The sequence below is a fragment of the Phodopus roborovskii genome, unplaced genomic scaffold (assembly GCF_943737965.1).
Source record: "Phodopus roborovskii unplaced genomic scaffold, PHOROB, whole genome shotgun sequence".
NCBI classification, from domain to species: domain Eukaryota; kingdom Metazoa; phylum Chordata; class Mammalia; order Rodentia; family Cricetidae; genus Phodopus; species Phodopus roborovskii.
The window spans coordinates 29037599-29053174 of NW_026126480.1; the positions used below are offsets into that span (position 1 = coordinate 29037599).

The following is a 15576-nucleotide window of genomic DNA, read 5'->3' on the forward strand; positions in this document are numbered from 1 at the left end:
TGAACTCTGTCTCCATGGAAAGCTACCAGTACTGAAACATACAGATTTGCTTTTAGGATGATGATGTGGACATGAGGTGCCGGAGCCATTTAAGTAACCAACTTATTTTTGCATTTGCCGAGCAGGCTGCTATTAAATCAGTGTGTGTTTTAATGTCATTTAAAGGGCACAGCACATAAAAGTTTTATTTCAAGTTTAAACGTGTGGCAGCATAGAGATACAAAGTTTCACACAGAAAAGTTTGAACTCAGGTAGATTCTTCTTTTATCAGTAATTCCTTATACCCTTACAAACCCAGGTCTGAAGAATGAATGGCTTTGAGGACTTGAGCTTTTAACTTACTCTGGGCACCCCAAACCTTCCACATAGTCTAAGAACAGTCATTCCTCAGGCCATGATTTTTACCCTGCCAAACTCTTTCACAAGATGACTTGAGAAAGGCTGTGGTGTGGCCTGAAGAGCTCACAGGCTCCTGAGAACATCTGGTCCCCCACTGGTGACACTGAGATTGTAGGTTGTGAAAACTTTAGGCTGTGAGGCCTTGCTGAGCAGAATAGGGCTGCAAGGAGCACACCTTCAAAGGCTACACTTGGTTCTGGGTTCCTTCACTGTACTTGGTGAAGCCAGCTTGTCCTCTGACATTATGACCCTACTGCTGTGACATCCTGCCCAAGCACTAACTTTTACTTTGGAAACTGAACCAGAATAAATCTGTCCTTTGTTTTCCCAGGAGTGTTGTCACAGCTATGCAAAGTCTAACACGGGGTATGTTTAAAAGAGAAATTCAGTTATCGCTTTGCTTTCCTTCTCTGTTCTTCCCCCAACTTGATCTTCCTGATCCCTCGTATTCTCCTCCTACCTTCCCTTCTCCCCACCTATTTCTCCTACCCCACCCCATGCTCCCAATTTACCCAGGAGATATCCCATTCCCCTTCTTAGGGCAGGGGGAGGGAGTCCATGTTATGTCTCTCTCAGGGCCTCTTTGTTTCCTGGATTCTCTGGGGTTGTAGATTATAGGCTGGTTGTCCCTTGCTCAATGTCTAATATCCACTTATGAATAAGTACATACCATGTTTTTCTTTCTGTGTCTGGGTTACCTCACTCAGGATGGTTTCTTCTAGTTCCATCCATTTGCCTGCAAATGCTTTTTACTGCTGAGTAGTACTCCATTGGGTAAATGTACAACATTTTCTTTATCCATTCTTCAGTTGAGGGGCATCTAGGCTGCTTCCAGGTTCTGGCTATTATACAAATAATACTGCTATGAATATAGTTGTGTATCCTTTGGGTATATGCCTAAGAGTGGAATTGCTGGATCTTGAGGTAGATTGATTCCCATTTTCCTGAGAAACTGCCATACTGATTTCCAAAGTGGCTGTACAAGTTTGCATTCCCACCAGCAATGGAGAAGCGTTCCCCTTTCTCCACATCCTCTCTAGAATAAACTGTCTTTGGTGTTTTTGATTTTAGCCATTCTGACAGGTAGAAGATAGTATCTGAGTTGTTTTGATTTGCATTTTCTAATTGGTTAAAAGGCACGTTAAGAAATTGTTCAACATCTTAGCCATTTGAGATTCCTCTGAGAATTCTCTATTTAGATCTGTTCCCGCTTTTTTAATTGGATTATTTGGTGTTTTGGTGACTAGTTTCTTTAGTTCTTTGTATATTTTGACCCTCTGTCAGATGTGGGGTTGGTGAAGAACTTTTCTCATCCTGTGGGCTGCCATTTGTCTTATTGACTGGGTCCTTTGCCTTACAAAAATTTCTCAGTTTCAGGAGGTCCCATTTATTGTCAATCTCAGTGTCTGTGCTACTTGGAGCCATTATGGGCTTAAGAAACCTGGCACTAGAAAAATCTCCAGGAATCCTCAGGGATGACCCCAACTAAGAATCTAAGCAACAGTGGAGAGTCTATCTTAAATGTCCTCCCCCCATAATGAGATTGATTGACTACCTTATATGCCATCCTAGAACCTTCAACCAGTAGCTAATGGAAACAGAAGCAGAGATTCACAGCTAAGCACTGAGCTGAACTCCTGGAATACAGTTGTAGAGAGAGAGGAGTGATGAGCAAAGAGGTCAAGACCATGCTAGGGAAACTCAGACACAGCTGACCTGAACAAGGGGGAGCACATGGCCCCCAGTCTGACAGCTGAGGAACCAGCTTAAGACTGAACCAAGCCCCCTGAATGTGGGTGTCAGTTGGGGGCCTTGGGCAGTCTATGGGGCCTCTAGCAGTAGAACCAGTATTTATCCCTAGTGTACGAATGGGCTTTGGGAGCCCATTCCCTATGGAGGGATACTCTCTCAGCTTAGATATGTGGGGGAGGGTCTATGTCCTGCCCCAAATGATGTGACAGACTTTGATGAAGGCCTCACCTTCTCTGGGGGGAGTGGATGGGGGTAGATTGGGGGATGGTGTGGGGGAATTGGGAGGACAGGAAGGAGAGGGAACTGGATTAGTATGTAAAGTAAAATTTAATGTTTTTAATTGAATTAAATTTTAAAAGTTTAAAAAATTTCATGATAAAGCTGGAGACCTACTATATATGTGCTTTGACCTCTAGGTCTATTTTTTTTCCAAGACAGGGTTTCTCTATTGTTTTGGAGCCTGTTCTGGAACTAGCTCTGTAGACCAGGCTGGCCTGAACTCAGAGATCCGCCTGGCTCTGCCTCCTGAATACTGGGATTAAAGGAAACTATTTTTAAATAGTTTCTAGACTTGAAACATAAGGTAAAAGGGCTGTAAAGATGGAGAGATGGCACAGCCAGGTAAATACTTGTCTTTCAAGCATGAGGACCCGAGTTTGAGCTCCACATTGTTTTGCTTTTAAAGGCCAGGCATAGTGGTACACACTGTATTACTGGTACCAGGGAGTCAGAGATAGGCAAATCCCTGCGACTCCCTGCGACTCACTCACTAAACCACCATTATAGCCTACTTGGTACATCCCAAGCCTAGGGGACCACTTCTCTTCCTCCTCCCAAAGGAGGTGCCGGAAGACCAACTTGAGGTTGTCCTCTGGCCTCACCTGTGTGTCTACACATAAACACATAAGACAAGAGTTCTACTGCAGCCTCTTTATTTGCAAGTCCAATTAGTGATCCAGCCTCATAGTTCTTTCCTTATGCAGGTAACAGATGAAGCCGACAATCACCACTGAACCCACTAATGCAGCCACAGCAGCTACTGTTTTAGAAGCAGTATCCTTGACAACCTCGTGTTTGTTGGGGACCATAGCATCTACAAAGAAAGCAGGTATTCAAGTCATATGGCTGTGTTGAGGCCTTAAAACAGATGTTACGCTTCAATCACTTGTTCTTGAAGTTTGCAGTAAGACACAACCTAACCCTCTCTATTGCCACCTTCACCCTCCCCTACTCCACACCTCTCCACCCCCCCTCACCCCCCCCCCCCCGCTCTTACCTTTTGCCCTCTCCATCTGAAGCCGGATGGGCTGATCCCTATAGAGCACCTCAGCCACTCAGCCTGACTTAATGTAATGTCCTGATTGCTAGCTCTCCCTGGATGTGTGATATCACAGAAGGTTGGCTAGTGATTTAAGATAGTTTAACTTTACATTTTAAGCCCTCTGGGTGAGGCTGTGGAATGATTATAGAGCATAATCTCTTATGATTTCCATTTGGCAGAAGTTTAAGATATATTCATGCTTTCCAACCTACTGATCTGCTAGCAATATACACCAATTTTCTTAGTATGGTAGGCAATAATCCTCTTAGAGGTCTAGTGTGGCATTAAGAACCCATTATGACATCTAGCACAATAGTAGAATTGTGAGAACTAACACAATGGGTCATGAACAAGACCATGGCTAAGAGCCCCATGCATGCTACATGGTTCTATCACATGGTTCTATCAGAGACTAAAACAAACAAAAAAAACAATTCTATCAGTAGGTACCAAACATGATCTGGCTAGTGTCAAGATTTTCAGGAGAGCATACAAGAAGTTCAAGGCTCTGAGGGAAGGGAACTTGCTTTATTTTTGCTCTTATTTAGGTTTATCATTAAGCATATTAAATTTTTGGTAAGAAAAAAATTAAAAACTTGTATTCAGAAGTACCCCAGACTTAATATCTGTACCTTTAAGTGAAGAGTCATCTGATAACAAGAGAATGGGTCCTGGAAGGCTAACTGTCATTGTATCTTCTTTGATGACCTCTGTGGTAGGAGACAGATAGTCAAGGGTATATTTTGAGCTTGGGAGTAGAGTGCCAGAGGCATCAATGGAGTCCCTAGAAGATGCCCCTGGAGTGTCCTGTGACACAAATTCCATCTGTCATGGATGGATTCTGGAAGGATGGACTCATTGAGCTAAATGAGAACCTGTGCACCTTGGTCTCACCACATTGGTAAAGGAAGACTGGGTGAAGATGTTTCTTGGGACTAGGTGGAGAACCAGTTATCCTAAAATGTACTCAATTCTAGAAAACTGAGGCTTGCTTAGAGCAGCAAGAAAGGGATTGGATTTTTACCTCGTTTGCTCCTCAGTGGTGCAGGGCAAGTCACGGAGCACAGAGGGGAGTCAAGGGACCCTGGGTTGCAGATCAAGGCACTGCAGTGGAAATAGATCTGGAAGAGGAGGGAGAGAGTCTCAAGTGGAGCCAGTGCACTCACTGTCAACCTGCCCCACCTGACTTCTTGATCACACACCAGACTAGAGAGCCCCTGCGCCTCGGACACGAAGGCGAAGGTCTTCACGTCAAACCTCTGGTAGTGAGCAGGATGGACCACAGAGGAGCCAGCTGGATGGAAGGTAGTACGGTAGTTGTCCAGTTCATATTCACAGCTAGGAAACAGGCACCAGGATGGGCGCATCAGTCACAGGAACCCACACATGTACATTTGGACAGGGTGAATCACAAGTAACAACTCTATGCTACAGCTATGTCTATATCCTACCAGTACCTTTGTTTTACTTACAGCTTTCTGACTGGACCTAGCCATTAATATTCATGAAGTCCTCTGTTTAACACCTATATTATACAACATAATACAAATACATGTTTACCAAGTAAATTCATCAACAGATTTAAGTTGTGATCACTCTCCTACAGTTAGTGTATGTGTGTTACTTAATATACTAGCTTACTTAGTCCACTAAAATGAGAATTGTTGCTATTCTGTTTTACAGACTAGCAGGTAATGATGGCCTTAAGAAGGGAAAGGACAAAGGTATGGAGAATTACATAGAGGGATAAGGAGGATCAAGCCTGGCCTCAGAAGGAAGGAATAATTGGTCAAATTGTCAAAGGTAAAGAAATGGGTTGTATGATTGAATGGGGTTGTATGTACTCTTGAGGCAATAGTCAGCTGGAGTCTACCTGGAGGTTTGAAGCCTTGTGACATTCCTACAAAGCCAAAAAAAGCCAAAAGTATAGCTCTTTCCAGGCAAAGAACCCTGGAGGGGACACTTCAGGCAGAGCCAAGAGGACAAAAACCTATAGCCAAAAGCACTGTCACATTAGGTTAGAGTAGGAGTTCTAATCCCAACTCCATTGCTTACTGTTGAAGTAACTCACCAAAAGCAACTCTTAGTAAGTTTGGCTTCCTTCATAAAGGTGGCTAGTGTTCCTCAGATGATGCCATGGGATACCTGACAGTCTGGCATATGGTAGGTGTCCAGTAAATGGACACTAGAGTTTTCCCTCTCATGATAAAGATGCAATAGAGGAGACTTTTTTGGGAGAAGCCCATTCCTTAAAAGTCCAGGGTAATAGAAAAGCAGCATGAGCCACTGGATTGGACCAGGAAAGGATTGTTTCAGGGAATTCATAACCAATGTCTCCTGTAGGTCTCAGGAGGATTAATTTTAATCCCTAGTACGTTTTGATTGTTTTGTTTTTGTTTTTGTTTGTTTGTTTTTTTTAAATCTGGGAAACCCTGTGGTGCAGGGAATACATACCCATCCACAACAATGTGCCACTGGGGGATAGAAGCTGGGTCCCTAGAAGATGTTGCCCAGCAATCATCTAAGACCAGCTTGATACTGGGATCATTCCTGTTCAAGACAGTCACTTCCATGTAGATTGGCTGGCGGAGGTATCTCACTAGAGGGTATTCATCCTCCTTATAAGGTCGTTGGTAGGATTTGTCTGCAATTAATGAAAACCTCTTTCAGGACTAAGGTATAGGCTGTTTGCAACATGTTATGCTGGCAGCATTGGATGGGGGACTTTCCCCTAAATTGCAATAAGCGTTTTATTCAGCTCAAGTTGCAACACCTCACCTGGGTAGGTTTGCAGGACCAGCATCAGTGGACCTGGCTTTACAGAAGCCACTGGAGAAGTAAGGCTTTTGATATCGGCATTTAGTAGCACACTGTCTCTGGTATAATAACACCTTACCGTCATTCTGGAAAATTGCAGGTAGGGAGATAAGAATTATGTTAACAAAATCCCTGTAATTTAAACAAAAGCTTAAAATATCCCAAGTAGAAATTAAGACACACCTGAACTCACTATCCCTGAATATGATGCTTGGTGGTAGATTTTTCCAGAGAGCATGTATTTCATTCTCATAGATGACTTTATCACCTTCAAACTTAAATGTTAACAAAATGGATCAATAAAGTACTTACTTCAAAAGTACGTCTTCACTTCTTACCATTGGCTACTACTCACCTTCTGCCTTGTTCCACATCCATTCAGAGGTATACGGAACCATATGAGGCCCAGTGACTGAGACTTGAAGATAGGCTGACAGGAGGAGTTTCCCACCAGGAGGGTCTCCAGGTTCAGAGCAGGTTTTGTTTGGTGGCTGTAGACCTCAAAGTCCATAAAGCCATCCTGTGTACATAGTTCATCTGCAACTGGACAGCAGTAAAGGTTTAAAGAAAATAAGCCTACCCTGTGAAATTATCAGTCAGCCTTGAAGTCTTAGAGCAATCCAGAAACTAAGCTCAAGTAATCTTAAGTCTTTTTGAGCAAACACTGATAAAATATGTTGAGTTACAAGAGGAACGTTAAGTTACCATGACCAATGTTGTCACCATATAGACTAGGAGACATGGGAAGAAGGGTCCATAGGTGATGAGGCCACACCCTGATAAATGATTCAAGTGTCTTAAGGATTCAGTCTGGGTTGGCAATAAAGTTCCAGGCTTCATTGTGTCTCTAAGATTGAATTTTTTTTTTTTTAACTCAGGAAGCTCATATAGGAAGCTATACAATATAAAACAATCTGACAGAATTCCAAGTCCCAAAACTGTGGGTTCTGAACTCTTGGTAGGGATACTCAGCCTGAACTCACAAATCCCAGGCAATTTGAGAGCTGAGAAGAGAGCTTTTATTATTGGCCTGACCTGGTCTAGGTGAGGAGTAAGGAAAATCGAGGCTCAGCTAGAGAAGGTACCCACTTAGGATTCCTTTTCAGAGTTCATAGCAGTCTCAGGAAACACTTTAAACTAGAAGCTTGAAGCCTTTGTCCCTGGATGGTAGTGGTGATGGGGATTTCACATCTAACCCAATATACCCAGGTTAAATCCAGCAGTTCCACAATGACCTCACAGTATGAATGTTGAGAATAGTAGCACACTTGCACCCCTATCCTAGAATTTAGGTTGTCATTTCTGACATGGCTCATATTCAGTCTCTTTAACCCACAAGTATGAATCACAATCTTGGTCTGTTACATTTTCCCACATGCATTAAGAGGAGCAAAGAAAAAACAAAAACATAATTTTGATTAAAAAAAAAAAAAAACTTTACCTAAAGAGACTGGTGACTCACAGTGGCACTCAGGATCAATCACTGTGGATACCATGTCTGACTGGAGGTAAAAGGTCAGCTTGAGTGAAGAGACGTAGAACTGATGGGGTGGACATTTTTCAGAGGGCTGAAATGAGAGAAAGTCAACTAGCCATTTCCAGAAGCAGGAAGCAAGAATTAGTTCCCAAACACTTGCAGAACACACTTCAGACAGATCTAGTTTCCTTCTAAGCCAAACAAAGGAGTTGCTACTTCCTCAGGTCAGGCTGCTTCTCTAGGTAGAAGTTTATTGCTTTAAACGCACATCCTAAAGTGCCCAGCATTTCATGCTCTTTGTACTATTAGTCACTAAAGCTTGAATTAACAAATCAAACTGAAAGTAGTGGCATCCCTTGGGACTCCAGATACTACAAAATGCTATTGCTGCACACACCCAGACAATCTATCCGGGGCAACTGTATCCATCAAGACTAGCCCCAGGACAACAGGAGACCCTTAAACAATCGGTTCAAACACAAAAAGACCAAGTTGCCCCATTATAGATCAGCATAGCAGGGGCTCACCATTGGATTTCTAATAGGTAGTTTGTACTTATCAAATGAACTCAGAAGTTAAAGAGATGGTATTGGAGAGAACTTTCCTTAAAAATTCATTTGTGTAAAGTGATCAGGGGAGGCCTGGCACCATTTAAATTCATCATCGTAGCAAATAGGCTCTATGATAGGCAAGTCATGAGTCATATTATCCCCAGAGTACTTCAGAAGGCTCTTGTGGCATTCAGGGAATAACAACATACTTTCGTTTTCAGGAGACTTTTTCTGAAATGCAGTCTCAAGCCATTTGTTTCTTCTTTGTCGATCCCACTGGCATGCCATTGAATCTCGGGGATGCTGCTTTTTCCAAAGTCCACAGACGTTAGCTTCCCAGGAAATTCTGGTATGGTGAGAGTCATGTGTGTAGCATTGCAAGCCACAGAAAGATCTGCAGGCAAATGGTTGATGGAATACCCATTATCATCAGCCTTGGTTAAGCCCAGAGAACAGTGTTTCTCACTGCTACAGCTGTGGTCTTTCGGGCCTCACCTGATGCACAGACAGCTTGTGAGGCAAAGGTGACCGTCTGCCCAGGAATGGAGAACAAAAGCCTCAGCTGCACAGTATAGAGATGACTGGTCCCTTGCTGGGGGGAGGGAAATCGGGAATTTGAAGATATTAGTTTGAGTCTCTAATAAGAGCCAACATAGACAAGCAGTGGGCATCACTTTGGAACTAAAGAGATGTAGGTATTTTATCCAATTGCTGCCAAGGTGCTCTGCTCTTAATCTTGACTCCTATAATGCTTGTCTCCTTTAATGCTTGAAGACTAGTGCTGTCTATGGGGATGACCTATAGCTGACCCATTTCTAGGAAGCAGTAAGAACTGATGATATTCAGTGGCTGTCTTATAATGCTGGTGCTTATAGAGGTGCTTATATTCAAGGTGAAATGAAAACTGTCTCTTATTAAAGTAGCCAGTGTTTGAGCACCTGCTAGGACCTATCTCAAGCACATCATACATGACTTAGCAGTGGGATAAATCCAAGAAATGTGCCATCAGATAATTGTCCTTGCACAGTAGAGCATAGTCACACAAAACTTACTTTTGCCATTATCCACTAACATGTGATTGTATGTGTGAAACCTTTATTCAATGGGCAGAAAAGGTTCATTTAGCATCACTCTAAACAAGGCAGGGCATTGCACTATAATGTTACTACATCTATCAACAGGCTAATTCAGCTCCTCTACAGTCTTATGGAACTACTGTCATTTGGTCCATCACTGACATAAACATTATACAGAACATGATTATAACATGTCAATTTAATATCTCACAGATGGCCTGGGAGGCAAAGTAAACACAAACAGACTACCTTAACACTTAAGACTCACAATACCCCTTCCCTTCTCTACATTATACTTTTGAATGTAAGTCTATAAAGAGGGAAGAACACATGCCAAGACCAGTGTCTCTTCACAATTGCATTCCTATCATCCAGTGAAGTACTTGGTATTAGAACTTGTAGGTTTGTGACAAATTCTCACTATGTAGTCAAGGCTGTCCTCAATCTCACAAGCTTCCTGTGTCAGCATCCAATGTACTAGAACTACAAGTATATGCCAATCTGCCCACCTAAATATACTTCTATGTTTGACAATACAGATCATTTGAAGACATGGGTTGAGATCATGCTGCAGCTTAAGAACATTGGTCAGTTCCTTGGTGGTGATATAAAAGGGTTTTCACACCTACCACATAGTGAGCTACTCCAGTAGCATTGCTTGGTATATCGAGGGTTATTTTCTGGGTGTCAATTAGAAGACTAAATCCTTGTCTTAAGGCATCCTTCAGGGGCAGAGTGTGGACTTTTGTACCATTGCCAAGCTTAACAATCCATCCCATCTCAGATGCATTATTCTAAAGGTCAAAAGCATGGAGATAATTCCAAGTAGTCCTCTAACCTACAAGTGTATGCCAACAGACCTATTCATGACTGTGCATGTGTGCGCGTGCACACGCGCACACACACACACGCACACACACACACACACAAAGCATTATTTAAAAGATTGGCACTTAGCCACAAGAATCTAGTATTTTATCAGATTGAAGTGACCATGAACTTTAACATGAATTCAAATGCTATATGGCTCATAAGTGAGTAATTATATTCTTGGGGTTGGAGAGGTGACTCAGTGAATACTTACTGCTCTTCCTGAGGACCCGATTCAGTTCTCAGAATCCATATTACCTGATTGAAAACTGCCTTCAATTACAGTTACAGGGATCTGACACCCTATTCCCTCTATCCCCTGCACTCACCCTCTCCATATATGGTGCGCATCTGTGCCTGCGCACGCACGCACGCACGCATGCACGCACATACACACACACACACACACACTCAAAAAAAAAAAAAAAAAAAAAAAAAAAAAAACCCTGTACTCTTACCTGAGCATCATCAGCAAACTTAGAAAAAACATAAGGGAAGGAAAACTGGAAAGAAAAAAAGAAAAGATTTAGGAGAAACTTTCTGAAGCTCTGCCACCTACTATTTTGCAAAAAACACTAAGATTAATTGACATAATCAATCAATGCTGTTCTAAGAAACCTGACTGTTGCTATGCAGTAGGAAGAGCCCATGGCCAGATGTATCTTCCAATTCTGCCCTTGGATTTTACCCCTTTGGGTTTCCAGTATCAAAAGGCATTGGAAAAGGTAGACTAGATCCAGTTACAAGATGAAACACTAGGTTCTAAAACACACACCTTTATTATATGCACAGAACTAAGTACAGCATCAAGCCATTGCTTGGTACAGGTATTATTACTTAGTGGTCCATTGTCAACATGGGCCTATTGAGTATAAATCCAAAAGCAAAGGGGCTGGTTTGTCTATTTACTATGTTTTAGTTTGGAGACAGAGCCTGGAATGTGGTATTAGGCAATCCTGTGAGTATCAGTGTGGCTGCAGATCTGAGCCTTTTCTATTACTAGGCATACTGTGTCCAACACTGTGTGTACTCATTCTTACAGCTGCTCTGTCAGGTGACAACTGTTGTTCTTCCACTTCAGCCTTAGAAACAAAGCCTCAGCATGGTTGAGAAAAATGCAATCATGGTCACACAGCAAATACAGTAAAAGTGAAATTGAGGTCCACCCAGCTACTAAGCCCAGCTACGTCCACAACACCATCCCATTTCCCCTGCAATAGCCATAGGAGAGGCAATCATCCCTCTTCACTTACAGATACAAACTCCTTAGTGCAGACTATGGTTTCTGAAAACTCATAGATCTCTGTTTTCAGAAATGGGCAGGAGAAATGCAGATCATCTTCATATCTTATGTCAGTACTGTTGTCCTGTACCCTGATGGTCACGTGGTACCCACCGACCTGTGTACAAACACAGCACAAATGAGGAAGTTGGATCCTTAGTGGGACAGGAAATTCTAGAAGACTATTAGTCTGACCATTGGTGTGGGACATATTTAAGTAATATAAGATCCTTAAGGTACTTATTCCTTTGCCAGAGACTATAGCTAGCTCTTTTTGAGATATCTTTGTAAGACTCACAGGTTGAGGGGGAGTTCAGACATTAGGGATAGAACCTGATTTTCTGTTACATTTTTATTATGTTCTATTGTCTTATGTTGGGAATCGTTGTCTAGTCCCAGACATCTATACAGGTTATTCAAATATGCCTACTCTGTAACTAAGTAGAAACCCTTGTGCTGGGTGGAGCCATCTGTTACCTTTGGCTTTGGGGAACTTAAGTCTAAGGCAAGATTGTTATCTGTTAAATGTAGTATAGTATAGTATAGTATAGTATAGTAACTCTTAGAATTTATGTCATTTTAACTTTAAAAACTGTTCTTAATTCAAAGATTACCACATTAAGGCTAGGAGACTAGATTTGGCCATTCACGGCTTGCAGTTAGCAGACACTGGGCCCAGGGGAATTCAGTTCTAAGCTTCTTGAAATTGGGAAGGCCTGTATTCATAAGACATCAAATTGGAAGGGATATGTGATGGGAAGCCCTGAAGAGAGAAAGAAGCTGGGAAGCCCTGAGAGAAGTTGGAAGTGGCAAGTGAGGGGTGAATATGATAAACATGTACTGCACACATGTATGAAACCTCAAAGAATAAATGAACAGAAAAACTTAAATCAGTACAGATTTTCATAAAAGATATATGATTACTTTCCTGAGCCATCACAGTGGGTCTTAGTGGACAAGAAGACTGCTCAGAAAGTGTTTCTATGACTATTCACAAAGCTTACACTATAAGGATAGATGATGTGACCTGTAAAAACATTCGACTGGCAAGACTTATCACACACCCACATTAGCTGGAACCTTGAATACACCCAAAACCCTTAGGTGATTTTTTTTTTTTTTTTTTTTTTTTTTGCACTGAAAGCTTAAGAACTTCTGCCATGTGACAGTTTTTATTACACCTTTTTATTACACCTAATGACCCTAATTGGACGATCCTGTTGCTTGGCAATAGAGAAATCCTTATTGCTTAGCAACTGTTTGCTTTTTAACACCTGTTCTTAAGCTAGTTCTCTATCTGCTAGCACCAAAAATAGCTTCCATCTCACACAGGGGTTATACTAAAATAACACCATGCCCAAGCATTTGCTTTGTCTAAGTTGTATCATTTGTCTTTATATCCTGTGGAGATGGCAGCACCTTTCCAATTTTCCAATAAGCAAATAGAGGCTTAGCAAGGTTAGATAGCTTATTTGAAGTCAAACCCGGGACTAGCTCAAGCACTGATACTTCAGCCCTTTTCACTATAAGCTGGGCACATAAGCTATGTGACAATATCCTTGAATTCTACCCACATTGATGCCAGTAGTAGAGTCCATCTCATCCCCAGAATGTTTCTCTGGGTTATGTTAGTAACCCAGTAGAACAAGTCAATATGATTGGGGACTACTGTTATATTTCAAGTAGACTTAGCCATCATGTTTAACATGAATGATTAGGTTCCTACTTCCCAAATCACTCCTCAAAAGCACTTACCACTCTTGTAGCACAGGTTTCATAAGGGAATTTCATGATGAGCTTTTCTGAGTCCACAGCATAAGTGCAGTTTAAAATTTCAATACCAGAGGTATCTACAGAAGACAGATGACCAAGAAATATGTACTAGTGTCAGAGCCAACTGAAGGTTCTGAGCCAGAACTTCACACCCACATCTTAAGGGACTTCTATCATTTATGAACCAATTTGGTGATGTGATTGCAACTTTGTGTGCTGTGACATACACCCATAAGTTTCCCAGTGGGATCCCACATAAGTCATTTTATTCAGGAAAGACAGGTGTTCCCCTCTGGGTGGCACTGGGACCCCCATAGCACCAGAGGAAACAGATGCCAGTTGCTATAGGGGTTGGATTCTAGTGTACCCAAATAGGTGGTCCTGCTTTCTACAAATTTGGATTAAGTTTAAATAGTACAGGGGCTGGAGAGATGCTCAGAGATTAAATGCAGGGGATGCACTTCCTAGAGGACATTGGTTCAATTTCCAGCACCAACATGGCAGCTCACAACTGTTAATTCTAGTTCCAGGGAATCTGAGGGTTCACAGTCATACATGCAGGCTAAACACCAATGCACATAAAAAAGTTTAAAAGGAAAGTCATTAAAATATTTTTTAAAGGATTAAATAGTACACAATACATACCCATCACAGAAGGATGCCATTTTTCCATGTCAAAACTGCTTGGAAACTCAACTCTCATTTCATTTTCATCACAAGTGACAGTGACTGGAGAACAGATGAAGTATTGGAAGACTTTTGAGTTAACAGGAGACACTATACCTACAGGTAAGTGTGGAAACACCATCTTCCTCATCAGCATGGGTGAATGACCGCAGGTTGAGGAAGGGGAGGACACTCTTAGCATCAGGGAGCTCACAGATTAAGATTTACAAATGCAACACAAGATAACAGAGCTATAAGATGTTCCTATTTAATACTGGGGGCTCCAAGGAGAAGCCCAGCTTAGTGTTAACAAGCCAAGGCCAGAAACCTAGACAGGGAGCTGCCTGCTGTGGGGGTGAAGCTGCTGGCTGTGGGCATGGTAGGCCTCAGGAGCGGAAGCTTGCTATACAATCTTTCAAATTAGAGCTTCAAGAAGAAAATCCTGAGAAAGCCTCAGGGATTCACACCCCCCCCCCCCCCCCAGGCCAAATCTGGCCAAGACCTGCATTTCTGAAGCTTCTGACTTAAGGGAGAGTCTTGAACTTTTTCAGAGAAGAGTCCTGGTTGTATATGATGCTGATGCCTTAAGTTTAAGGCGTAAAGACTATGAGGCGTATGTGTCTTGAGCTAGGCACCAGAAAATGCAAAACAGCAAGGGGTTGAGAAGTAGCACAGGAGTTGTTTTGAATTCTTGCATCTAGCTGACATCCATAGATAAACAGGAGAAATTCTTTACTGACTTTAAAAGAAAGAAGGGAGTGATAAGTCATTAAACTAGGCATGGGAGCACACACCAGATAAGCCAGCATAAAGGAGGTTGGGCAGATGGATTGAGACATTGGACTCGGGCCACACTAGGCTACACAGCAAGTCCCTGTTGGGAAGGATGGGGAGAAAAAGAGAGGGAGGAAAGTTGGGAGCCAGTTCTCTTCAGTAAGAGGGTTCTGTCACCCAAGAGCCATACCTGGGAAGGCAGGATTCTTCGACTGAGGAAGACTTAGTGAGTTTACTAAAGCCACAAGGGCAAATAAGACAGAAATCGACCTGTAAATGCTAGATAAGAAAGAAAGGGAATTAAGAAAAAGTAAACTTAAATAAAGTCATTGCATTCCCTACCCTCATTCCCAGAATGACTCACCTCCTGCAGCATGGAGAGCTTACAGACTCCCTACTCTGCCGCCAAACCATGTTGGAAGTCACCACTTAGCGCACTCAGGCCTAGGCTGTGCATGCAGCTCTCACTGTTATAGGGGAAGTTAGTATGTGATCCCACCCTCTCAGCATTGGGGGCACCTGGATCTCCTAGCACAGCTGCGAAAGAGGTATTTGAGGGGAAAAGTCCCATCTGCCCTCCCTTCCGCTTGCCTCCACGTTCTGCCAGCAGTTTCTTCGGGATAGAAGTAAAACCAGGGTTCCCTGAAATTGCCCCTAGGTGAGTAAATTAGTGGACCACCTCAGGATTTTAGGCGGGGAGAATTCAGATCTTTTAAGTAAGATATTTACAGTTCCAGTATAGCGAAGGATGTGTGGGTTCATTACAGAATGGCATTTTTTTTTTCTTACCACTAAAGCTTTGCTGTAGGTGCTTCATG

The 15576-nt window shown here is 42.4% G+C and overlaps 1 protein-coding gene across 1 annotated transcript; it reads right to left on the reverse strand.

Annotated features, from left to right (window-relative positions):
* Positions 1-3066: 3066 nt before the first annotated feature.
* On the reverse strand, positions 3067-15185 carry Zp2 (zona pellucida glycoprotein 2). Its single transcript, XM_051192049.1, has 18 exons — positions 15123-15185; positions 14949-15037; positions 13964-14047; positions 13301-13395; positions 11517-11663; positions 10722-10766; positions 10023-10187; positions 8813-8909; positions 8527-8711; positions 7731-7857; positions 6645-6832; positions 6473-6564; positions 6251-6375; positions 5927-6116; positions 4675-4810; positions 4499-4593; positions 4105-4223; positions 3067-3244 (listed from the first exon to the last, which is right to left on the reverse strand). Exons 1-18 carry the CDS (start codon positions 15170-15172, stop codon positions 3099-3101), a joined length of 2175 nt encoding a protein of 724 aa, XP_051048006.1. The 5' UTR covers positions 15173-15185; the 3' UTR covers positions 3067-3098.
* Positions 15186-15576: the final 391 nt, after the last annotated feature.